Source organism: Aquarana catesbeiana, linkage group LG02 (genome assembly GCF_042186555.1).
Source record: "Aquarana catesbeiana isolate 2022-GZ linkage group LG02, ASM4218655v1, whole genome shotgun sequence".
Lineage (NCBI taxonomy): Eukaryota > Metazoa > Chordata > Amphibia > Anura > Ranidae > Aquarana > Aquarana catesbeiana.
This window is the reverse complement of record NC_133325.1, coordinates 121136207-121162915: the sequence shown is the minus strand read 5'-3', so window position 1 is coordinate 121162915 and position 26709 is coordinate 121136207. Positions and strand designations below refer to the sequence as shown.

At 43.3% G+C, this 26709-nt stretch overlaps 2 protein-coding genes across 2 annotated transcripts in view; both read left to right on the top strand.

Moving 5' to 3' along the window:
* LOC141127178 (cyclin-dependent kinase 8) overlaps positions 1–26709 on the top strand; it is a 145698-nt gene that overhangs the window by 24121 nt on the left and 94868 nt on the right. Inside the window, exons 2-3 of the mRNA XM_073613403.1 lie at positions 15774–15849; positions 21369–21479. Coding sequence (XP_073469504.1) covers positions 15774–15849; positions 21369–21479 — 187 coding nt within the window. The remainder of the gene's footprint in view (positions 1–15773; positions 15850–21368; positions 21480–26709) is intronic.
* The window catches only part of LOC141127179 (cyclin-dependent kinase 8-like), a 314815-nt gene continuing 309474 nt past the window's right edge, over positions 21369–26709 (top strand). Inside the window, exon 1 of the mRNA XM_073613407.1 lies at positions 21369–21479. The gene's annotated coding sequence lies outside the window, so the exon portion shown is untranslated. The remainder of the gene's footprint in view (positions 21480–26709) is intronic.

The following is a 26709-nucleotide window of genomic DNA, read 5'->3' as shown; positions in this document are numbered from 1 at the left end:
GCGGTCATAATGTTTTGGCTGATCATGGGGTTGTCAGCTTTTGTCGCCTCCCACTCTAGTTTTGAACATTTCGCCATTCATTCCTATGGGACCAATTTCGCCGCAAAAACGACGATATTTCGTGAACCATTCGGTGAAACGTTCTACAAAGTAATAGCACACCAATCGGGAACAATCCACACCTTCGGTATATTGCTGTCTATGTAGTTTAAAATCTGTGGGAGGAGTTAGGGTGGTATGATCATGGGGTTGTCAGCTTTTGTCACCTCCCACTCTAGTTTTGAACAATTCGCCATTCATTCCTATGGGACCAATTTCGCCGCAAAAACGACGATATTTCGTGAACCATTCGGTGAAACGTTCTACAAAGTAATAGCACACCAATCGGGAACAATCCACACCTTCGGTATATTGCTGTCTATGTAGTTTAAAATCTGTGGGAGGAGTTAGGGTGGTATGATCATGGGGTTGTCAGCTTTTGTCACCTCCCACTCTAGTTTTGAACAATTCGCCATTCATTCCTATGGGACCAATTTCGCCGAAAAAACAACGATATTTCGTGAACCATTCGGTGAAACGTTCCACAAAGTAATAGCACACCAATTAAATGACATTGATTCCGGATTCACACTGGTATTTTTCAGCTTTTCACAAATTTCTACAAGGTAATAGCACACCAATTAAATGACATTGAACATTTCGCCATTCATTCCTATGGGACTAATTTTGTCGCAAAAACGATATTTCGTGACCCATTCGGCGAAACGTTCCACAAAGTAATAGCACACCATTCGGGAACAATCCGCACGTTTCAGTATATTGTCTATGTAGTGTAAAAACTGTGGGAGGAGTTAGGGTGGTAAATTTGGCTATAATAAGAATAATAATATATATGTGAGATAACAGTAAGTGGTCTTGCTATGCAAGAACACTTAATAATTTTTTTTTTTAGGTGGACTCCCGCTTTAAATCTTTGCAATGATGTGTATGTTTTTACTAGTGCTTGCCAAAGTTGCAAAACTAGGTTCAGGCTATAAGGTTTGTTTTACCTTATATCATGAAGGGGTTAAAATGTGAGTCATGTAAAAATATATCCTTTTAAAGTGTTTAACCCCAAAAAAAACAAAAAACCTGTTCACGTAACCACTTACAGAACGGAAGATTTGGCTGCTTAATGACTAGGTAATTTTTTGCAATATGGCGCTACGTCACTTTAACTGATAATTGAGTGGTGGTGCGACACTGTACCCAAACAAAAGTGATGTCCTCCCCCCCCCCCCCCCCCCCCCAAAAAATAGAGCTTTCTTTTGGTGGTTAGTAGGAACAAACGATATGTCTCCTCTCCCCTGACAGATGCACAAATCCCTGTTCCTGCTCCCCGTGCACGCGATCGCGTGTGGCCGGCGGGCGATAGCGCCTGCCAACCACGCGCATCAGGTTCCTCGCCATGCACCATGTCCTGTAGTCTAAGACCAATGTAAATTTATTTGGTTCAGATGGTGTCAAGCGTGTGTGGCGGCAATCAGGTGAGGAGTACAAGGACAAGTGTTATCCTACAGGCAAGCATGGTGGTGGGAGTGTCATGGTCTGGGGCTGCATGAGTGCTGCCGGCACTGGGGAGCTACAGTTCATTGAGGAATGCCAACATGTACTGTGACATATTGAAGCAGAGCATGATCCCTACCTTCGGAGACGGGGCCGCAGGGCAGTATTCTAACATAACGACCCCAAACACACCTCCAAGACGTCCACTGCCTTGCTAAAGAAGGGTAAAAGTGATGGACTGGCCAAGCATGTCTGCAGACCTAAACCTTATTAAGCATCTGTGGGGCATCCTCAAACGGAAGGTGGAGGAGCGCAAGGTCTCTAACATCCAACAGCTCCATGTCGTCGTTGTGGAGGAGGACTCCAGTGGCAACCTGTGAAGCTCTGGTGAACTCCATGCCCAAGAGGGTTAAGGCAGTGCTGGGAAATGTAATGGTGGCCATACAAAATATTGACACTTTGGGCCCAATTTGGATATTTTCACTTAGGGGTGTACTAACTTGCACTATTATACAAGCTGTACACTCACTACTTTACATTGTAGCAAAGTGTCATTTCTTCAGTGTTGTCACATGAAAAGATATAATAAAAATATTTACAAAAATGTGAGGGGTGTACTCACTTTTTTGAGATACTGTGTGTGTGTGTGTGTGTGTGTGTGTGTGTATATATGTATGTATGTATATATATATATATATATATATATATATATATATATATATATATATATTCTATCTATCTCGTATAATAATAATTGTGTGTGTATATATTCAGACCCCCTAAAATTTTTCACTCTGTAATATTGCAGCCATTTGCTAAAATCATTTAAGTTCATTTTTTTTTTCCTCATTAATGTACACACAGCACCCCATATTGACAGAAAAACACAATTGTTGACATTTTTGCAGATTTATTAAAAAAGAAAAACTGAAATATCACATGGTCCTAAGTATTCAGACCCTTTCCTGTGACACTCATATATTTAACTCAGGCCCTGTTCCATTTCTTCTGATCATCCTTGAGATGGTTCTACACCTTCATTTGAGTCCAGCTGTGTTTGATTATACTGATTGGACTTGTTTATGAAAGCCACACACCTGTCTATATAAGACCTTACAGCTCACAGTGCATGTCAGAGCAATGAGAATCATGAGGTCAAAGGAACTGCCTGAAGAGCTCAGACAGAATTGTGGCCAGGCACAGATCTGGCCAAGGTTACAAAAAATTTCTGCTGCACTTAAGGTTCCTAAGAGCATAGTGGCCTCCATAATCCTTAAATGGAAGACTTTTGGGACGACCAGAACCCTTCCTAGAGCTGGCTGTCCGGCCAAACTGAGCTATCAGGGGAGAAGAGCCTTGGTGAGAGAGGTAAAGAAGAACTCAAAGATTACTGTGTCTGAGCTCCAGAGATGCAGATGGGGAAAAAAGTTGTAGAAAGTCAACCATTACTGCAGCCCTCCACCAGTCGGGGCTTTATGGCAGAGTGGCCCAGTGGAAGCCTCTCCTCAGTGCAAGACACATGGAGTTTTCTAAAAAGCACCTGAAGGACTCCAAGATGGTGAGAAATAAGATTCTTTGGTCTGATGAGACCAAGGTAGAGCTTTTTGGCCTTTAATTCTAAGCGGTATGTGTGGAGAAAACCAGACACTGCTCATTACCTGTCCAATATAGTCCCAACAGTGAAGCATGGTGGTGGTAGCATCATGCTGTGGGGGTGTTTTTCAGCTGCAGGGACAGGACGACTGGTTGCAATCGAGGGAAAGATGAATGCGGCCAAATACAGGGATATCCTGGATGAAAACCTCCAGAGTGCTCAGGACCTCAGACTGGGCCGAAGGTTTACCTTCCAACAAGACAATGACCCTAAGCACACAGCTAAAATAACGAAGTGGCTTCACAACAACTCCATGACTGTTCTTGAATGGCCCAGCCAGAGCCCTGACTTAAACTCTCGAATCTTTCTCTAGGGCAGCATCCGAGATAGGCTCTTCCTCCCTGCTGAAACAGCAAACACATTAGTCCACCATTATAAATTTGTCAGCCTTACCTGCGTGCCTCAGTAGTTTAGTTTTGTTTCCTCCGGACCCACAGGAGCTGCAAAACGTTTATTATTTTCCAAAGCCTCTGTGCTTTTTGCAGGAGACTCCCTGTCCAGCATCCCATTCAGCCCAGTGGGCCTTGGGAGGGCAAGCAGGGGCAGCAATTTGAGCAAATCGCTCTGCCTGAGGTTTCACCCCTACAGAGGGGTCTGCAACCAAGCTAAAAGTCATGCCACTGGCGTTTTCCCCATGATGCCGCTTTCTCCACTGGTGTAGGCCACCTGTCTGCCCACTGCTAGCCCATCTGACCGCCACGGTGACCATGCACATCCAGCTCTCTCTCCCTGGTCTGCCTACTTGTCCGCCCGACTGCCACCGCGAACAGCAGCCGCTGCACTTTGCAGTCTTTCCCGCATGGAAGCCCCACAGGGTGTACCAAGCTGCAAGCCTTCCAAGAAAACTATGGAGCGGGGCACTTCTGGTGACGTCATTTTCCGGGCGGCGGCGCAAATTAAAAAAAAAAAAAAGGACAAAAAACAACAGTGGAAGTCCCCCTCCCTAATAGAAAGGAGGAACACCAGCAGAAGTGGCATGTGCAGGTATGTCCACCAACCTTCACGGGGTCAGCTGGGGGCGGTGCCAGAGCTCACGCAGGAAGCAGTTAAATAGGTCCCTCTGCTTAGAGGACCCTGGTGGGTGACCATGTCTGGCTCTCCACGCTGCCCTGCAGATCTTTGAAAGCCAGGACAGCTCCAAGATGAGCCCGAGTACTCTGGAGTCACCTGTCTTCGCCTCACTACAAACTTGTCTATTTACATGCAGTTTGGCAAATTGCCTACCTGACAGGACCCTTTGTGCTTGATTTCAGGCAAGGACCCCAGAGGAACAAAAAGCGGCAACAAAGCATGCGCTTCTTGCTGCCACAGTTTTCCTCCTGACTGTAACAAACCTTTATGCCAAAAATGCATAGACAAGATGGTGGCCAAAGAATCGCAAGGTTACCTTTTTAAAGACCTGCTCTGCTCTTTCAAAAAAGCAATAAAAAGCACCATGGCGCCACTACACTCAGCAATTGAGAAATTAGAGACACCGGAAAGTGCTAGTCAAACCCGCACCCCATCTACCAGCGGGACATGCGTCCCTTCGGGGAGCAAGCATAACGGCAAGAGGAAGAGTCTGATGAATCTGAGGCATATGCTCAGACGCTGAGGAAGAAGATCTGGCAGCAGACGGCAACGTGAAGATATGGACAGTCTTCTAAAAGCTATAGCCGACACGCTGGGCATCAAAGAACAAAACGCTGCAGAGCTTACCCTACATGACAAAGTATAAAGGACTGTAGCCCAAGAAACCTAGAACATTTCTGGTACACCAAACTCTTAAAGACATTGTCAAAAAGAGTGGGAAGAACCAGAGAAAAAACTTCATACCAGAAGCGATTAAACACAGATATCCATTTGCAAAGGCAGATACCAAGACCTGGGCTAAATGCCCCAAAGTAGGTGCCTCTTTAGCAAGAGTCACAAACGAATCCGACCTAGCTTTTGACGATGCGGGTACCTTAAGCGACCCCATGGATAAGAAGATAAAAGCCCTCCTGAAGAGGGCCTGGGAAGCAGGGGCGGCAAACCTGAATCCAGCAATAGCTTCCACCTGCACAGCCTGCACCTTATTAGTTTGGTTGACCCAGCTACAAGAGCTACTGGAAAGTGACACACCAAGAGAAGAATTGGTAAGAACCATCCCCACACTGACCAGAGCGGCAGCTTTTCTAGCGGATGCCTAGGCTGAAACCGTGAGAGTATCTTCAAGGGCCACAGCTCTAGTGAACTCAGCCTGAAGAGTCCTGTGGCTGAAGTCATGGGAAGGTGATATCGCTTCCAAGAACAGACTATGCTGAATCCCATTCGCAGTAGATATGTTATTCGGGCCTGACCTAGAAACTGTGCTAGACAGGACCGCAGCAAAAAACAATGGGTTCCCCCAAACCAAAAAGAAGCGGGAGAAGGTGCCCTTTCGGCAATTCAAAATAAAAATCAACAAGCCGGGAGCAAAGAAGTGCTGGGGACAGCAAAACAAAAAAGGCGAGGGAGAATTCATCCTCAATCCACCTAACCCAAAGAACAAAAACTATTACGGTCGTCAGGTGGGGGGCAGACTCGCAGCTTTTACCCACCAGTGGATGAATGCAACGGGAAACTAATTCATCTGCCGCACCATAGTGGAGGGCTACGCAATAGAGTTTTCTGCCCGCTCCCCAACCAAGTACTTAGTAACCATCCTACCAAAGGATGAAAATCAGACAAAGGCCTTTTCTAGAGTCCCTGGAAAACCTAACAAATCAGAAAGTGATTCGCCATGTCCCTCAAAGAGGAGCAACCGTGATTCTATTTGCATATCTTTGCAAAGAAAAAACCGTCAGCCAAGCTAAGGCTCATACTGAACCTCAAGCCACTCGACAGAAATATCCTACCACAAGGAACATTCATGGCCACAATAGACCTACAGGATGCCTACCTACATGTCCCCATAAAGGAAGGTCATCAAATTCCTGAGGTTCGCAATTTAGGGACCGCCAACCACCCTACACCTGCAATATACAGCTCTCCCTTTTGGCATCTCTTCTGCGCCCAGGATCTTCTCAAAGATAATGGCAGAAACTCTAAAGGGCCTAAGACAACAAGGCATTGGAGTCATACCACTAGACGACCTACTGATCTTTGCAGATTCAGCTGAGAACCCTAGAGACCAACCTGCGCACAAGTATGTCCTATCTACAAAAACTGGGGTGAATAGTAAATACAAAAAAATTGCAGATGACCCCAAGCCAGAGAGTTGTGTACCTGGGCTATGTACTGGACTCCAGACTAACCAAAACCTTCCTAACGGAGGGAAAAAATCACGCAGGCAATAGCCTCTCTGAGGACCAACTCTATCATGATCAGACAAGGAATGGCAGTGCTAGGACTGATGACGTCTTCAATCCCAGCCATCACCTGGGTGCAGATTCACATGAGACCTATACAGAATTATATTCTGTCCCAGTGGGATGGCAACCATTCATCCCTAGACATGTCCATTTCTGTTCCGAACTCAGTTAAACAAACGCTCCAGTGGTGGCTCAATCCGCTCCGATACATCGAAGGGCACAGATCCAACCCTGTCAGGATCACCACAGATGCCAGCGCCTTAGCTTGGGGAGTACACATGGAGGAGCTCTGCACACAGGGGGAATGGAACTCCAAATGGTCTCAAGCCTCCTCGAACACGAGGGAGCCAAAAGCTGTGGAAGAGACATTAAAAGCCTTCTAACCAGCAATACAGGGGAGAGATGTAAGGGTTCAATCAGATAATGCCACGACGGTGGCATAACTAAAACAGACAAGGAGAGGGACAAAATCCCAAAGCTTGATTAGGCTGACAAAAACAACTCTGTTATGGGCAGAAACAAGCATAATATCAATATCTGGCATCCACCTGAAAGGAACGGACAATACGCTGCCAGACTTTCTGAGCTGGAAGACTATAAAACAGAGTGGTCTCTAAGCCAAGCAATCTTCTCGCAGATCACACGAACATGTGGAGTACCTGAGGTAGATCTGTTCGCCTCCAAGGCAAACACAAAATTACCAACGTTCTTTTCATTGGATCCCACAGATGGCAACAGTGGAGTAGATGCATTTAGCCAAAGCTGGGGATGGCAGTTGCGTTATGCATTCCCTCAAACTGCCATCATACCAAGAATGATTCAAAAAAAGGCAGAGAAAACAGTGATACTCCTAGCACCACACTGGCCCCAAAGAGCATGTTTCAGCCACTTGAAAAACCTCAGCATCCAGCCACAACTAACACTGCCGGCTCTTCCAGATCTCTTATCACAGGGACCAGTCAACCATCCGAACCACAGACTCCTGAAGCTTTTGGCTTGGTTACTGAAAGTGTAAGACTACAAAACAAAGTGCTGTCAGACAGTGATCAACACCATCCTAGACGGCAGGAGATCCATGACTAGAGCAATCTACGAGAAAGTGAGGAAAAAGTTTGTCTCCTGGAATAAAAACAAACCGGTTCCGACGATTCTGGATTTCCTACAGGAAGGAGCAGACAAGAACATCTCTCAGAGCACGCTTAAGGTTCAAGTGGCAGCACTCTCCTCCTCCATGGACACCAGGCTTGCAGAGGATCCGCTGATAAAGCGATTACTAATGTCACTAAAAAGAGCTATATTTGCAAAAATTGACAGAACTCCAACATGGGATATGTCCACAGTGCTCAGAGGGTTTCTCTCTCCCCCGTTCAAACCATTGGAAGACAGCTCAGACAAAAACCTTACTATATAAAAACTGCACTTCTAGTTGACCTAGTATTGGCCAGAAGAGTGAGCGAAATCCAAGCACTTTCCATGATGGAACCATACTGCTTGATACAAACGGACAAAATAATCCTCTCGCCAGACCCGGCTTTTCTACTCGGTCTGTTCGGCATTCCATATGACCCAAAATGTCATCATCCCATCGCTTCCAAAATCTATGGTCAGCAAGAAAAGAGACACCTGCAATAAGCTAGATGTAAGATACACTCGCATACCTCGAGAGAACGAAGGATTGGCGAAGAACTACCTCTCTATTTGTCCTCTATGCAGGAACCAATAAAGGAAAACAGGCATTGAAAAACACTATCAGCAGATGGATAAGAATTGCCATACAGACGGCCTACGAGGCACAAAACCTCACCCCTCCAAGCTGGATCAGAGAACACGCAACCAGAGCCTGGGCAACCTCGTTGCAGAGAAAGCAGGGGCAACTCCGGAGCAGATCTGCAGGGCAGCGACATGGTCGAGCTTCATCACCTTTGCAAGGCACTACCGTATAGACCAGCTGTCCGACCAAGACCAGGCATTTGGTCCTAAAATGCTCCAGTCTTTATCCCCACCCTCGTAAGTATTGCTTGATGCATCCTCTCGGATGCTGCCCTGGAAGACAATGCGAGAAAACAGAGTTGGTTACCTGGTAACTGTTTTTTCTAAAAAGTCTTCCAGAGCAGCACTAGTTTCCACCCTAAAGCAATAATACCAGGTATAGTGGGGAGCTTTAGCTTACTGAGCGTTCCTTCAGTGCTTTTAATATAACTGAGGCACGCAGGTAAGGCTAACAAATTGTATAATGGACTAATGTGTTTCCTGTTAAAGGGAGGAGGAGCCTATCTCGGATGCTGCCCTGGAAGACTTCTTAGAAAAAGTTACCAGGTACCTAACTAAAATAAATATAAATATAAACACACACATCAATCGGTGCCCACAATTGATGACAATCTGTGCCCATCACCAATGCCTGCCAGTGCCATCTTATCAATGTACATCAGTGCCGCATATTAGTGCCCATCGGTGCCACCTTATCAGTGCCCATCGGTGAAGGAGAAAACTTGCTTATTTACGTTTTGTAACAAACGAAAAAAAAACTTGTTTTTTTTTTTTTTTTCCTCAATTTTCAGTCTTTTTATTTGTTTAGCAGAAAATAAAAATCCCAGAGGTGATCAAATACCACCAAAAGAGAGCTCTATTTGTGGGAACAAAATTGATAAAAATTTTTTTGGGTACAGTGTAGCATGACCGTGCAATTGTTACCGTATATACTCGAGTATAAGTCGTTCCGAGTATAAGTCGAGGCCCTAATTTACCACAAAAAAATGGGAAAAACTTATTGACCGGAGTATAAGACTAGGGTGAGAAATGCACAGCTACTGTAAGTGGAAAAGAGGGTCAACAATGCCCATTTGCATGCCTCACTGTGCCCATTTGCAGCCATAGGTCCCCCCAACTTCAAACTCGGTAGTTAAGGGTTCCTAGATGCCCCCTAGCTGCAGCCAAAATTTGGGGTCTCTGAACCCAAAGTGTCCCGAAATGACATTGCTGTAGGTGGACACAGTTGACCGACTTTGGGGCCCCGTATCTCGGGGCCACTTAGTGCTAGGAACCCCAAATTTGGTGTGCAAACCCAGTGGAACTAGCACCATAAAATATCCAAAGCTGGGATTTCTAGCACCAAGTGGCCCCGAGATACAGGGCCCCAAAAATCAGTTCAGAAAATGTCAAGCACTTTTCTGCAGCAGATAATGACATTTTCCGAACCGATTTTGGGGCCCCGTATCTCAGGGCCACTTTGTGCTAGGAACTCCAGCTTTGGATATGTTACCAGTTCCACTGGGTTTGCACACCAAATTTGGGGTTCCTAGCACCAAGTGGCCCTGAAATACGGGGCCCCAAAGTCGGTTCAGAAAATGACATTTTTTGCTGCAGAAAAGTGCTTGACTCGAGTATAAGTCGAGGGGGGCACTTTCAGCACAAAAAAGTGCTGAAAAACTCGACCTATACTCGAGTATATACGGTATTTAAAAAGACAGCGCTGAAAGCTAAATATTGGCTTGAGCAGGAGGGGGGACAGTGCCCTGTATTGAAGTGGTTAAAGTGATTGGATTTTTTTTATTTAAACAAACGTGTTATACTTACCTGCTCTGTGTAATGGTTTTGCACAGAATTGCCCCAATCCTCCTCTTCTAGGGTCCCCCACCGCTGCTTCTGGTTCCTCCTGCCCTCAGAGTGCCCCAATAGCAGGCTGCAAAGTATAGTATAGTGTGCCCCTATAACCAGGTAAAAAAAAATCTGCCTCACGTCCTGCCCGGGACTACATGTCCCATGATGCATTGCTTCTCTCACATTTATAAGTTCTTAGGCACTTAATGACCTGTATGGCTGGTGTACTGAGCTGTATTGATGAGTGCAATATCCTGGTGCAACCAATAAAGCCAAACTCCAGTCCAAGGTTTGTTTTTGTTTTGTTTTTTGTTTTTATGGATAACCATGGAAGTAGTGAAATGCTTGTATCAAATTTATATTGTTGCCCATGCCTGTTGGGAGATTTCACTTCGCTTTCTGTCTCTCAGCTTGTGATAGCATTCATAACCTTCTCCCCCTGTAGTCCTATTTTCTCTGGTTTTCATTCTTATACAGTGCCTTTAGCACTGGTCCTCCCAGCTCCTGATTGTTAGTACGAGATCAGGAGCTGTTGGTTACAGATCAGTCTTTGTGCTGGGAGCGCACTATGAAGAGCTCTTCCAGCACAATAACAGAAAAAGGGCCATTTTTGATGACTCTTATATGTGTGGTGCCTGTTGGAAGGTCTTGAAGAGAATTTGCAGGAACGGACATATAGGAGGTGCTACACAGAGGACATACACTTGGACATATTTACTGGCCCCCTCCCCGCTCTCTGTAAAAAGCTCTCTAAAAGCAGGAGCAGCTGGTGGGAGAGAAGCGCACACACACACACACACACACACACACACACACACACACACACACACACACACACACACACACACACACACACACACACACACACACACCTGCAGATGACAATACTCAGGTGTGAACCTGTGTGAAATCGTAGTCTGTTCCCTGTACTGAGCTGACAGAAGTGGTCTTCTGCTACTGTAGCCCATCTGCTTCAAGGTTCGATGTATGTGTTGTGCATTCCGAGATGGGTTTCTGCATACCTTGGTTGTAATGAGTGTTTTTTGTTTTTTTGAGTTGCTGTTGCCTTTCTATAATCTCAAACCAGTCTGCCCATTCTCCTCTGACATCAACAAGGCATTTTCATCCACAAAACTGCCACTCACTGGATATTTTCTCTTTTTCGCACTATTCTCTGTAAATCCTAGAGATGGTTGTGTGAAAATCCCAGTAGGATAAGCACTTTTTGAAATACTCAGACCAGCCCATCTGGCACCAACAACATTGCCACATTCAAAGTCACTTAAATCCCCTTTCTTCTCCATTCTGATGCTTGGTTTGTACTTCATCATCAAGTCGTATTCACCACGTCTAGATGCCTAAATTCATTGAGTTGCTGCCATGTGTTTGGCTGATTAGCAATTTGTGTTACCAAGCAATTGAACAGGTGTACCTAATAAAATGGCTGGAGTGTGTGTGTATATGTATGTGTGTGTATATATATATATATATATATATATATATATATATATATATATATATATATATATATATATAAATAAAATGTGTGTATTAGCCACTTGCCTTGCCCAGGCCAATTTTCAGCTTTCAGCAGTGTCACACTTTGAATGGCAATTGTGCGGTCATGCTACACTGTACCCATTTTATATATATATATATATATATATAATTATTATTATTATTATTATTATAATATTTTTTTTTTTTTTTTTTTTTTTTTTTTTCACACAAATAGAGCTTTCTTTTGGTGGCATTTAATCACCACTTTATTTTTATTTTTTGCTAAAAAAAAAAAAGACCTAAAGGGGGAAAAAAAATGTTTTTCTCCTTCACTGGTGGGCACTGATTGGGCTGCACTGGTGTGCACTGATTGGGCAGCACTGTTGGAACGGCACTGATAATCAGTGCCCTGATTATCTGTGTAGATGTCCCTTTAACGCAAGCCAGTTATCCGCTCTCCTTACACTGTCGGCTTGAGGAAAGGAATGCTGTTAACCGGCTTGTGTCATTGGACACAACTGATCACATGTTAAAGGGGCGTTGTGATTGGCCCTTTACCCCGTACCGTGATCAGCTGTGTTCTAAGGAGCAGTGTTCAGAGTGCGCCGCTTGCACGCCGCAGGGGTGCGTGGGCAGCGTGATCAGGGGAGGACAGTCATGGACCCAGTCTTTCGGCTACAGTGCGGGCAGGAACTGGTTAATACAGAATTAGTTGTCTTTTATATCTGCCTGAAGTTTAGCTTTTAAGGTATGAGGATGATAACAAAGATTTTGTATTCAAAGTTTAAAGGAGAAGTATGGCCATACTTTTCCTGTAGGTCACAGGAGTGCACTTAATTCTGCACAATGTCCTAGATTCAGGCTCAGGAGCCGGGCCAAGGGGCGGGACTTCGAGCTGAGCCAAGTACAAAGGAGATCCGCCTCTGTCTATTTCGGCAATAACAAGACTGTAGATGCTCACTGATCATGCTGCAAAGAGGGACAAGACTGCAGATGAGCACTGATCATGCTGCAATGATGGGTACTGATCATGCTGCATTGCTGGGCAAGGCTGCAGATGGGCACTGATCAGGCTGCAATGATGGGCACTGAAAAGGCTGCATTGATGGACACTGACTCTTATGATTCAAAATTCTTTATTTAAAAAGTTTTTTTTTTTCCCCTCACACTTCCCTCTTAAAATTTAATGTGCGTGTTATACGCCGATAAATACAGGTATTTAGAATCGCTTAGCGTTTCTTTTTTGTTTTGTTTTTTCTGCCAGAAAACACCTCTTAAAAATGCAAACCAGAGCACTTCTTTTTTTTTTTTTTTTTCTTCTGCCTGTAAAGCCCCATACACACTATCAGATTTTCTGCTGATTTTTGTCTTCAGATTTACCCAAACCATATAATATGAGGTCAGACCTTAGGAGTTTCAATTTGTATGCAATCAGGCAGACCCTTGCACTACATGGTTTTGGTAAATCAAAAATCAGCAGAAAATCTAATCGTGTGTATGGGGCTTTAATGTGTATGGACACATAGGACAACACTGAGTTGGGCAGACTTGCTCATCTCCCACACTCAGTCCTTCCCTTTTGGCTCAAAAGTACCACTTTAGGACTTTCAGAAGAAGAGCGTATTATCACCCTGTTGATGACACCGCTTTGGAGCCTGTTCATCGTGATCTTTTGGATTGCAGCATATTTATGTGACTGTAGCCTTAACTAAACAGCTATTAATAATTTGTCTGATCTTCCCCTTACAACGTTCTGGTTTATGCATGACAGGAGAAAAGGCAGCGTTAAAGACTCGTTTGGACATTCATTTTATTGCCCAGAATATTTATTGAAATGAATAAACGGTCAAGCTTTTAGGCATGTTTTTAACTTTTCCTATCTCTGTCAGGAGAAAAGCGATCAGAAGAGCCTTGTGTGTATGAGGCCTTATGCTGCTGACGCTCCTCTGCTGAACATGATTTTGGTGTGTCCATATTTCTGCCCTTAAACGCCCCTGCCTCTAAAAGCCTGTAAACACCTATGTGTGGACACAGGCTAAGATTGAGGGGTGTATAGGGGCAGAAAAAAAAGTCAAACGCCTGTAAAACATCCCTTTGACAGCTGCAGTGTATATGAGGCCTAAGCAGTATGACATTTACTGGACACCTTTATTTAAAAGGAAAGTGTTTTTTTTTTTTTTTTTTTTTTTTTTATATCTGTTGTACATAGCTTTCACCACCCCAAAATCTGACCTGTTTATTAGGTGCACCTGTGCATAGACTGTGGACATTGGAGCTTATTCACATTTTAAAGATGCAGCACACTAATGCGTGGTGTATCAAGGCAGCCTATTCAATTGACCATGCATCACGGTTTACAGCATGTGTGCAACTGTGCGTTGTGGTGCTCTGCTGTGTGGGTGCCATTTAAAATGAATGTAACCCATAGTATGTATGCGGTGTTGACATATGTGTGAATCGGCTGTAAAGTATTTACATATTCATAACAAGCGCTTAGGCTTAATGTACACGGGATGTTTTACAACCGCTCCTGAATGATTTAACTTGACAGATAGTAACCGATGTTTAAAAACGTCAGTTATGCCGCGTTTACTTGCTGCGCTGCTTTTGCGGTTTAGAAGCGTTTTATTAAAAACGCCTCTAAATGAAACGCGCCTAAACGCGAGTTACCACATTTGCACGTGCTTACAAGCTGTTACAGGCGTTTCAAATGCCTCTGAACATCCCTCCTGAACGCATTTTGTTGCTTTCCAAAAAATGCTTCTAAACTCAACTGCCTAGAAACTACTATAAGGCCCCTTTCACACTGGAGCGGTTTTCAGGCGGTATTGCGCTAAAAATACAGCCTGAAAACCGCCCCTAAACAGCCTCCGCTGAAGCGGTGCGCTCGCAGGACGGTAAAAAAAGTCCTGCGAGCCGCTTCTTTGGAGCGGGGAAGGAGCGGTGTATTCACCGCTCCTAAACCGCTCCTGCCCATTGAAATCAGTGGGACAGCGCGGCTATACCGCGGTAATACCGTGGCTATAGCCGCGCTGTACGAGCGGATTTAACCCTTTTTCGGCCGCCAGCGGGGGTTAAAACCAAACCGCTAGCGGCCGAATACCGCTGCAAGAACGACGGTACAGCAGCGCTAAAAATAGCGCTGTTGTACCGCCGACGACCCCACCGCCCCAGTGTGAAAGTGGCCTAAATGACCCTGTCTACATGTACTGATAAGATAACATAGAGGAGAGTTCAGTTGCAGCTGAAAAAAATGCCCAACTGCTCCATTTACCAGCAGCAGTGTACATGAAGCCTCAAGGTACTTTGAAACAAGCCCTCTCCGACCTCAAGCTTCAGATTTTTGTTCTTGTAGATACTATGCCTTATAGGCCTGTGAAGTAATTCATCCACAAAGATCACAGTCAAGGCTTTGAAGTTGGGCTTCAGTTTGTCCAACAATTTTCAGTCATACAAGCAAAAAGAGTGCACTCATCCTGTGCATTAAAAATGGTAAATGTTTAAATAATGTCAGGCTTGAAAAAAGGAGAAATTCCTTGAAACCCGTTCCTTGCCTAACCCTTTCTTGAATAGTTTGTACCCCTCCCTCCTCGTGTGACTTCAGGGGACCAGGACTGCAATGCATTGTTACAATACTGATCATTGTGTCAGGATTTGACAGCACCTAATGTTTACATTAAAGGGCTGCCAAGTCTTTGCTTCCAGCGAAAATAGGCCCCATGTCTCCCTGTGACAGGATTGCTAAAATGTGTATTGAAAACATTTGCTTGTATGTGTTCACTTTCTCATTAGCTGGATGATGGTGGCATTGTTTCCTCATTGGCCAAAAGGCAGCAGAATGTAGGTCACCATTTATAGAGCATTGTGTGCTAGCAGGGGTTACTATGCCACTTCCTGCAATGTCCAGCATGGCGTTCCTACTGCTGGCAGCTACAAGATCTTTAGTCTGACATGGGCCTATCAGAAAAGGAGCTGTGATTTTAGTGCTTCTGTTGTGAACTTTTGAAGGCAGATGTTTTACATGGTGTAATGTGTGTTTTAGAATTTGGATAACCTACCAGTTAAATATTCCTTTAGTGGTTAAAGCATGAATCTCTCAAGTGAATAAATACAACACCAGTACTAACTGCCTTTTTTTTTTTCTCTTTGCTTCATCTTAGGAAAGATGACCGTGATTATGCTCTGAAACAAATAGAAGGTACTGGAATTTCTATGTCTGCATGCAGAGAAATAGCTGTAAGTAGAATTTTACTTTTACATTGGTAAATTTTCCTTTCTACCCTTACAAAACATGAACCAGCTAGCACATACATGGATCGAAATTCGGCCAGTCCCTGCTGTGAACTGGCTGAATTTCGATCCATGTATGACCGGCTTAACAGAGTTCGGTTTTATTATAGCCGGGCAGCTGGTTATTTCAAATCTATTCAGGCGCATGAAGCTCAATGTGTTTGTATTAAAAATTGATCAGCCCTCTGGATGAGCTACAAACAAATAAGTGCTATACCAGAGGGGCGGGGGGGGGGGCGCGGTCCCTGTTTTCAGGAGGACTGTCATTGGCCACTGCTAAAGCCAATCAGCCCTGCTAGGCCCACCAACCATCTGGAGGAAGATAACTCACTTGGTTGCCCCTACCAATCTCAGAAAGAAGAGATTTCACGGTGATTGAGAAAACCACAATCAAGTGACAGTATGTGGAATTACTGTTGAGATTCTGGGAACTTTGTTGAAATGATTTCTGAACCTTTGCGTCACTTACTACTGAACCCTGCACTCTGTGTCCCTTTTAAGCCACAGCCATTATTCAGCGCAATGAAAATCACACCCAACTTTTGCTGCGGCACTTCGCGCCACGCTTTTTTTCTCAGCTGCAGGGCTCAACTTTTGATCCTGCACACAGGCCCACTGCTTTCAGAAAATGCCCCTGACCTGAGCTCATCATTGCGCATATTTTCCAGATGCTTGAATGTGACATCACATATATCACATACAAGCATGTGGTCTGGATGTGAGAGTTGGATCAGCAGGATGAGTGTGCCAGGACAGGTAGATGTGTCTCATCTCTGGTTCCTTTCACCACTCTGCATATCACACATATAGATGAGAAGAGGGTACAGCGGTGGAGCAGATGACCAGCAGGGTACAGCGATGGAGAAAATGAGCAGGAGGGGTTCAGAGGTGGGAGAGAAGAGCAAGAGAGTACAGCGGTGGGTCAGGCGAACAGGGGGATTCAGTGTTGGGCCAGATGAGAAGGGGGTTTAATGGTGGGACAGAAAAGCAGGGGGTAGAGCAGTGGGGCTGATGTGAAAGGAGGTGTATTGGTGGGACATATGAGCAGGGGGTTACAGTGGTGGGGCGGGAGAGCAGGGGGAACGGAGGTGAGACAGATGTGCAGGAGGAGGTACTTTGGTGGGGCAGATGAGAAAGGTGGGGAAGATGAGCAGAGGGTTCAGTGTTAGGACAGATGAGAAGGTGATTCAGTAGTGAGACAGAAGAGCATGGAGATACAGCGGTGGAGCAGATGTGCAGGGAAGTACAGTGGTGGGGCAGATGAGAAAAGGGGTACATTGATGGGGCAGATGTACAGGGGGGTGTACAGTGGTGGGGCAGATGTGGTGGGGCAGATGTGCAGGGGGTGTACAGTGGTGGGAGGGATGAGAAGGGGGTTCAGTGGCAGGACAGAAAAGCGGGGTTACAGTGGTGGGAAAGATGAGCAGGGGGGTTCACTGTTGGAACAGAAGAGCAAGGGGGTACAGCAGTGGGGCAGATGTGAAAGGAAGTGCATTGGTGAGACAGATGAGCAGGGGGTTACAATGGTTGGGCAGAAGAACAGGAGGTACAGAGGTGGGGCAGATGTACAGGGGCTGACAGTCGCGGGGAAGAGGAGAAAGGGAGGTATATTGGTGGGACAGATGAGTAGGGGGTTACAGCGGTGGGGCAGATGTGCAAAGGAGAAAGGAGGTACATCGGTGGAACACATGAGCAGGGGGAACAGAGGTGGGACAGATGTACAGGAGGTACAGTAGTGGGACAGATGAGAAAGGGGGTTACAGTGGTGGGGCAGATGATCAGATAAGTTCAGTGTTAAGACAGATGAGAAGATGGTTCAGTGGTGAGACAGAGCATTGGGGTACGGCAGTGGAGCAGATGTGTGGGGGGTGTACAGTGGTGGAGCAGATGTGCGGGGGTGTAATGTGGGTCAAATTGCACTCCGTTACATGGACCATAGACTTTGTCATATTTCACCGCCCTGCCATCCCAGCACTCTGCTCCAGGTGCCTCCTCACCACAGCTCAGTACATCAACTAGGGAAGTCTCAAACAAAAGATCATTGCACACCACACGTATTTTCCTCATTTTAAAACATACAGATGTAAACTCGCATGAAATAATGCGTAAAAACCAGCACTCAGCGTTTCCAGCAACTAATAGACAGTAATGGCTGACCATTGCCCACTTCCTGGTCCAGCATGCACTCCAAACACAGGAAATGTCCCCGGATTGTGGCACGTCACTGCACTTGTTTGCTTGATTCAACAAAAGTATTCCAAACATGTGAAGAGTTCACCATTGTGTTTTGGGACTATATTTTCTTTGTTTTATGTATATGGACTGAGTGTTTGTTTTAAAAGAGTATTACGGACAAAATAACACACCACACACAGTGCTATAGCATTATTTATTTTAGTGTTGCAAGTGGCACGCATTGCGATTTGCAGCTCGATTTATCATGGCGCGTTTGTGGTGTCATTAAGAAGTAATGGCATAGCACAAGCATCCTGCGATTTTGAAGAGAATTGCGGTGAATTTGTCTGCGATTCGGAACGCTCAGGTGTGAATGAAGCCTTAGAATTCTGCAGACTCTTCTGCCATTGCTCTCTTCACTATCGATTTATTAGATACAAAGTATTGTACAGTTTTATTTTAGAGTACGAGTGAGTTAAATACTACTGTTATTTGAATCATTTCATTTGGTGTACCCGTTTGTGGCCCCAAATGCCTTTGTCCTTGTTCATCATTTTTTCCTTTTACTCTGTTGTAGAGCTGCACGATTAATCGATAAGAATCGAGATTGCGTTTTGTTTGTTGTTTTTTTATTATTTTCTTTTCTTTTTTTTCCCAAAAAATGCGATCTTAACAAAGCATTTTCCTAATTTCTTTCTATGCAGAGAAGTCTCTGCTCAAGCCAACAGCTGTAAAACAAGCAAAAAAACAGAGGCAGTCTGTCAAGTATCACAACATTCCTCAGCCCTGAGCTAACGATAAACATTGTAACCTTTTGTTCTTTAGATCAAAGGAATACATTTCGGTCTGTAAATGAGGGAAGTTTAACCACTTAAAGACTAAACCTTTTTCTGACACTTGTTGGTTTCAAGTTAAAATCATTTTTTGCTAGAAAAATACTTAGAACACCCAAACGTTATATATTTTTTTTTTTTTAGCAGAGACCCTAGAGCAGGGATCCTCAAACTACGGCCCTCCAGCTGTTGCAGAACTACACGTCCCATGAGGCATTGTAAAACTCTGACATTCACAGACATGACTAGGCATGATGGGAATTGTAGTTCCTGAACAACTGGAGGGCCGTAGTTTGAAGACCCCTGCCCTAGAGAATAAAATGGTGGTTGTTTCTATATTTGTAAAGTTAGCCGAATTTTTTTGTATAATGTGAAAGTTGATGTTACCCTGCGAGAATCGTGATCTTTATTCTAAGCAAAAAAATTGATTCTCATTTTGGCCAGAATCGTGCAGCTCTATTCTATTGATTATTTGATTTTATTAACATTTTATTTGTTTTAGAACTGTAAACTATTTGCTGATCCTTCCATGAAAGGTTTGATGCATTTGAAGTACGCTTGGCAGTCATCTATGGGATGATCTCATTTCAAGCAGACTTGGCATAAGTAGTTGAGTAATATTTGAAGTGTTGAGTATTTTGAAGTTTGAACAGGCCCCCCCAAGGTTAATGATTAAAAATAAGCCACCCCTTCCTGTAATGCTACAAAGAAGTCTTCTTTAGCCACACAACATGAAACATAATTTGTTATGCTAGACACTTGCTGGTTAAAACTATTTAATTCTTACCGTTACTTATATAACATTGTCAATGTATGCAGAGCTTTACATATATATTGTACTTTGACATCATTCCCTACCCTCAATGCACTTAAAATCTAAGGTCCCTAACTCGCATTCATACATACACATACTAGGGCCAATTTTCGACAGGAGACAAGAAACATACCAGCATTTCTTTGAAGTGTGGGAGGAAACCTGGAGTACCTGGAGGAAACCCACACAGGCACCAGGAGAGCGTGCACACTCCAGGCAGGTAGTGCCATGGTTGGGGTTGCAAACCGACGACCCCAGTGCTGCTAGACGGAAATGCTAACCACTTAGCCACTGTGCTGTTCTAGATAGGTGTTTGCTCACAGACCTAAAATGCAAGTTGTATTTTACAGTTTGGGCAACTTGGCCTATCACTATGCTGAGCAGATCTACTGACTGATAAAGCAGTATAGGAGGTCAGAGATGGGAAAAGCTGTGCTTATCTGCATTATGAGCACTCTGGAGCTCAGAGCTCCCAAGGGTACATGCAGTCAGGTGCTTTTCTTGTTTACGGCCTGTATATTTATTTCAAAATGATGATCATGTTGTGTCAAATAATGAAGCCCATAATGACCGCTTCTATCGCAAACATTTATATAATCCCAACATTGATCCTTGAATTTACATATTTTAAGGGGGAGCGTCTCGCTGTATAAAGTTTTCTTTAGTAAATTCGTGGCAAACTTTTTTTTTTTTTTTTTTTTTCCCTTGGCCTGCTTGTACTTCTGGCTGATAACTTTTGCTAATTATGAGGCAGTTGCTTTGATTAAGGGCCCTTTCACACAGAACGCAGATGGATGCATTTTGAATTGCACTCAACTGCATAGACCGCCCAAAATCAAGGTAATCCTATGGGCATAATTCACATCATTGCAGTGCAGTTCAGCGCAGTTAAAAAAAAGAAAAAAGTAGAGCATGCTGCATTTTTACACACCGCAAATGTAGGGAACGTGCTACAAATGCGCCCCTTAACTCCAAGATAGCCAAGCCCAAAAATGTATAGAAAATGCAGTGCTAAATGAAGTGCTAAATGCTTTAAATGCATGTAATCTTAGTTTCTGGAGTGAATGGACCCTTAGGCCCCTTTCACACATATATGTCCGTTTTGGCGGACTCTGCTCAGCAGGGATTGATCCGTTGATCCCCGCTGAGCCAGCGGATGACAGGTCCGTCTCTGCTCACTGTGCAGGGGTGGACCTGTCATAGCCCCGCTATCCTCTGAGGAATCGGATGTTTTCATCAGATCCGCCAAACGGATGGAAAATAGTGTTTCCATCCGTCTGCATTTAGAGGATGGGAGCGCATCAGATGTCAGCAGACATCACCGTTGACATCCGCCGCTCCATAGAGGTACATGGAGCGTCTGTTCAGGTCCACCTGAAAAACGTGACAGGCGGACCTGAACGGTCCGCATGTGTGAAACAGCCCTTAGGGTTTACGTACACATTATTATTCAACGTCTATGTACATTGTTCATCTGAGCACAGCTCTGAGCATCAGGGGGCACTTACTGCATTTCAGAAATATGCGTCCTTACCATTTTAGTATGTTGTACTGAGTTTCTCATAATGTTTAGTAATAGCCCTTTCATTAAACTAAACATCTTTCAAGTGAAGATTTTAACTCTTACATCCCCTATTTTGCAGCTTCTACGAGAATTGAAACATCCAAATGTCATTTCTCTACAAAAAGTATTTCTCTCCCATGCGGACAGGAAGGTCTATCTTTTATTTGATTTTGCGGAGCATGACCTATGGGTAAGATTGTTTTTATCTTTTAACTTTTTTTTTTTTTTTAATCTTTTTGCTTCCAAAAATTAGCAGTGTAGGCTCAGCAATTCATTTGTTATATGTAAGTAATGTACAGAGCCTTGCAAAAGTATCCACCCCCCTTGTCTTTTTACCCATTTTGTTACATTTACAGCTTTTAGGTCAATGTTTTTTTAATCTGAATTATACGTGACAGATCAGAACACAATAGTCTAAGTCGGTGCAGTAAAATTAGAAAAATGAATACATTAAACTAATTTTCAGAAATAAAAAACTGATAATGGGCATGTGCGTATGTATTCACCCCCTTTTTGTTATGAAGCCCATAAAAAGCTCTTGCAACCAATTACCTTCAGAAGTCACATAAATAGTGAAATGATGTCCACCTGTGTGCAATCTAAGTGTCACATGATCTGTCATTACATATACACACCTTTTTGAAAGGCCCCAGAGGCTGCAACACCTAAGCAAGAGGCACCACTAACCAAACACTGCCATGAAGACCAAGGAACCTTCCAAACAAGTAAGGGATAATGTTGTTGAGAAGTACAAGTCAGGGTTAGGTTATAAAAAAAAAAAAATCCAAATCTTTGATGATCCCGAGGAGCACCATCATATCTATCATAACCAAATGGTTCCACAGCAGAGACTGGAGTATCTGTACATAGGACGTCAATAAGCCGTACGCTCCATCGTGTTGGGCTTTATGGCAGAATGGCCAGAAGAAAGCCATTACTTTCAGAAAAAAACAAAATGGCACGTTTTGAGTTTGCGAAAAGGCATGTGGAAGACTCCCAAAATGTATGGAGGAAGGTGCTCTGGTCTGATGAGACTATAATTGAACTTTTTGGCCATTAAAGATAATGCTATGTCTGGCACAAACCCAACACATCACATCACCCAAAGAACACCATCCCCACAGTGAAACATGGTGGTGGCAGCATCATGCTGTGTTTTTCAGCAGTCTGGGAAAACTGGTCAGAGTTGAGGGAAAGATGGGATGGTACTAAATACAGGGATATTCTTGAGAAAAACCTGTACCACTGTGTGTGATTTGAGGCTAGGACAGAGGTTCACCTTCTAGCAGGACAATGACCCCAAACACACTGCTAAAGCAACACTTGAGTGGGTTTAAGGGGAAACGTGTAAATGTGTTGGAATGGCCTGGTCAAAGCCCAGACCTCAATCCAATAGAAAATCTGTGGTCAGACTTAAAGATTGCTGTTCACAAGCACAAACCATCCAACTGGAGGGGGCTGGAGCAGTTTTGCAAGGAGGAATGGGCAAAAACCCCAGTGGTAAGATGTGGCAAGCTCATAAAGACTTATTCAAAGTGACTTGGAGCTGTGATAGCTGCAAAAGGTGGCTCTACAAAGTATTGACTTTAGGGGGAGTGAATAGTTATGCACATTGACTTTTTCTGTTATTTTGTTCTATTTGTTTGCTTTATAATAAAAAACAAATCTTCAAAGTTGTGGGCGAATTCTGTAAATTAAATGATGCCAATCCTCAATCCATGTTAATTCCAGGTTGTGAGGCACAAAACATGCCAAGGGGGTGAATACTTTTACAAGGCACTGTACCCAACAAAACTAATAAAGCTAGTCATATTGATTGATTGACAACATTATCCTGCAAAATCCTTTTATTTAATTTTTTTTTTTTTTTTTACACTTTCACGTGTATTAGTTAAGCCATGAAAATGGCACCCACTCTGCATTGTCAATGAGAGATCTTTTTGATTTAAAAAAATCTTCACAATTTTTTTTTTTTTTTTTTATTGTTTTGGCTGGAAAGCAAGGGGGCAACCTGCATGTAAACAGCTATGCTCATCATGAAAGCCCTAATGTGTGAGATTCCAATGCTGTGATTTTTTTTTTTTTTTGTGATATTCTTTCTTCTGGACACATTCTTGTTACCCATGCCTAAAATTTGGTGCTAGATTCGTATTATCCCGTGAACAATCTGGAACATAAACAGGCTACAGGAACGTATGGCATGCAGAGGAAATCTCTGGAGGGGCATTTGTGGCCATGGAATGGCATATTGTGACTATAGGTATACCTACACTAGCTATGCTATCACTATTACTTTCTGCCCAGAACAAAATTCATCAGTTTTGTTGATTCTCTTCCTTAAAAACACACCTCTGTTTGTTGCAAATAATTTAATCTATCTTGTTGCAGCTGAGAATAAGCAGCATACACAAGTTAAAGCGGAACTTCAGTCTTTTTTTTTTTTTTTTTATCTTTCCACCTATTAAATTTTCTGCCCTTGTTTTAACTTTGGATAGTAAAACATTTTTTTTTTCTGCCAGTAGATGCCTTCCTTTTTCTTGTCTGGTAAAAAGCCTAGGTGTATGACATCATGCACAGAGCACTTTCTCTCTTTCTCTGAAGGGAGATGAGTCATAAGAGGGCCAATGAAAGCTGGAGGTGTGTGTTTGTGTAAATCCAGGAAGTGAACAGGCAGCAGCTTCAGCTGCCCATAGTTAAAATAACTGCAGCCAAACTTAGTGGAGGGAGATTTCTGCAGCATATTTGGCAAGTACAGAATCACAGTATAAATAAAATATTATGCAAAGTGGTTGAGGAAGGCTTCAGAATGGCAAAGATGTTTTATTACAAAAAATGCGAGCAGACGGCAGTTCCTCTTTAAATTCTCACAGCGAATAACACGTGATAATTGGTCCTGCCTTTCCTCGCCCAAATTGCATTACTGAAGGCACTGCTGTCTTCTTGCTTTACATGGGATGACTCTTTCCTGTTTGTCTGTCTTCCAACATTTTGTAGGGTCTCGTGCCGTTGATTTAAATCGATCACTTCTGAAATCTATCCCATCACTTGCAGACATAGATCTATGTATGACCACCCTGTTGCTGTTTCACGTTTGGCATCTAATGGCAGTCTTGCTTAAAAATGACTACATAACTATGTTGTTTCTTGCCCCTTATCATCTGGAAAAGTACAAATGTCAAAATGTTTAGGATTCTGGCTTGGCATGCTGTGCTGGTGAGGAATGGCAGTGCTTACATATGTATGTCTAAGAAGGAGCAACAGCTTGTACCCTGTTACTACAGTCGAAGCAAGCTCATGGTTTGCATATATTGCCCTAAGCAGTCCTGCTGCATAAAAATATACTCCCCAGTGTTTCTGTATGCTTCTCACTATAGAGAAGACATTGGAAATCATATTCTTGCAATGCAAGAAAACGGTTTGCTTGTGGCCACACTGATCTTGTCTCTTGCTGATATTGTGCAGTCGGTTTGAACAGGATGATGCCATATCTGGCTTGTGCCAACAGGATAAAAGCTGATGCAGTCTAGAGACTTGAAACTCATGTGTTTTCAGTATAAAAGGTTTTGCTTTAGAGGGGAGCTTCATATAAAAGTGAAACAAAGCATTATGAAATAAGATTAGCATAGGTCAGCTTTGGTGAAAACCACCCATCAGATTTACCAGTGGAACCAGAAATGGCTGAAGTTGTATGCCAGTCTCTACTTAATTTTTAAAGCAGAGCTTACCTGCCCTTTAGTAATGACCATAGAAGTGCCACATGTCGTCTCCCAGTTCCTCAGTCTTTGACCATTTTGATTGGCCAGCCATGGAAGACTCTACACAATGTGTTAATTCATCATGGCACCAACATGTGCTGAGATGCACATGCACGACTTTGGTTACATTTAGGCTCCTTGCACACTGGTCATCTCCTGTGCATGCAATCTTGGCCATTTAGTGTGCCCAGGAGGTACAGGTGCAGCGTTCAGAGTCTATGGCAGGTTGTAATTTGCTGCGGCTGAATGCTGTATTGGGTGGTACTCGCATTAGGGTCCTTTTTAGGTTCAAGATCAAATGGCTGGAACACAGATATTCTGCTCACCAAACATTTATCTCTGAATGTATAGGGCCCTAAACATGAGTAGCATCTGGTACAATGTTCAGCTTTCCATAGTCTTTGACAGACTGTAGGCAGTGAGGCTGGATTCTGCATCTTTACTTCCCAGGGGCACTAAAATCTCAGGATTGCATGTACAGGAAGTAGATGCCCCGTGTGCAAGGGGTCATCTAAAACAGAGAAGCTGGCAGGCAGAAGAGAAATTCTACACATTGTCTCTTCTAAAGTAAAAGCCTGCCAAACTGGCAGGCCTCATTTCTGTGCTAGATTTCTGCTTCATAGCATGGATAATTGCATTTATTATTTTAACTGGCCTGGGGTCCAGCAATAATGCTTTAATAAATGTTTGTGTGCACTGAGCTTAAACATGCTCTAATTTTTTTCCTACATGGAGTATCTCAGATTTACATTTAGCACCCCATTTTAACGTGTGTGTGTGTTTGTGTATATATGTGTGTGTGTATGTATGTATGTGTGTGTGTATATATATATATGTATATATATATATATATATATATATATATATATATATATATATATATATATATATATATATATATATATATATATATATATATATATATATATATATATATATATATATATAGAGAGAGAGAGAGAGAATATTATATCTCTCTCTATCTATCCAGTTATTATAGGTGTCTTTATCGTACTTTGAATAAACAGAATCCAATTCTTTTTGCTGTTAAAAATCCAGTCAATGCCCACATCTTTCCTAATGTGGTTTCTATTCTTTTTTTATTCATCAAAAGAACATTTTTTTTTTTTTTTTTTTTTTTGGCTCTTTTCATTGGCCTTTTCCATCTATTTGTTTTGCTTTTGCTCTGTATAAACAGCCCAGATATAGATAGTGGAATAGGCGCACAGACAGAACTCAATGGATCCAGCTCCCCTTTCAGCCAAGTATACTGAAGCCCTGTGTTACCATATCAAATGCAGTGTCCAGGCTTCCGGCCCTGGCTGAGATTCTTAGCAAAGGCATTTTGAAAGTGCACTTCTAAGCCGGCAGTGTTCCAGCGTCTAGGCTTTCATTAGCCTGACTACAACTAAAATGCATTCACATTGCTGGCACAGGGTGTTAAATGCATTCTTTTGTGTGCCTGCATTATCAGGTGTCCAATTCAAGTACTCGCCCTCTCAGCAACTCTTTTCTCTCTTTCTGTGTTCCTCAGAGACGTGCAGAAGCTTATAAGGTCTGTGGTGGGATCAATCCCCTGCAAAGTATTTTTTTTTTTCCCTCTGAAACCACTAAAGAGCCTTTTTTAAGGACTAACCACACAGAAGAATAGTAACCAGTGAAATA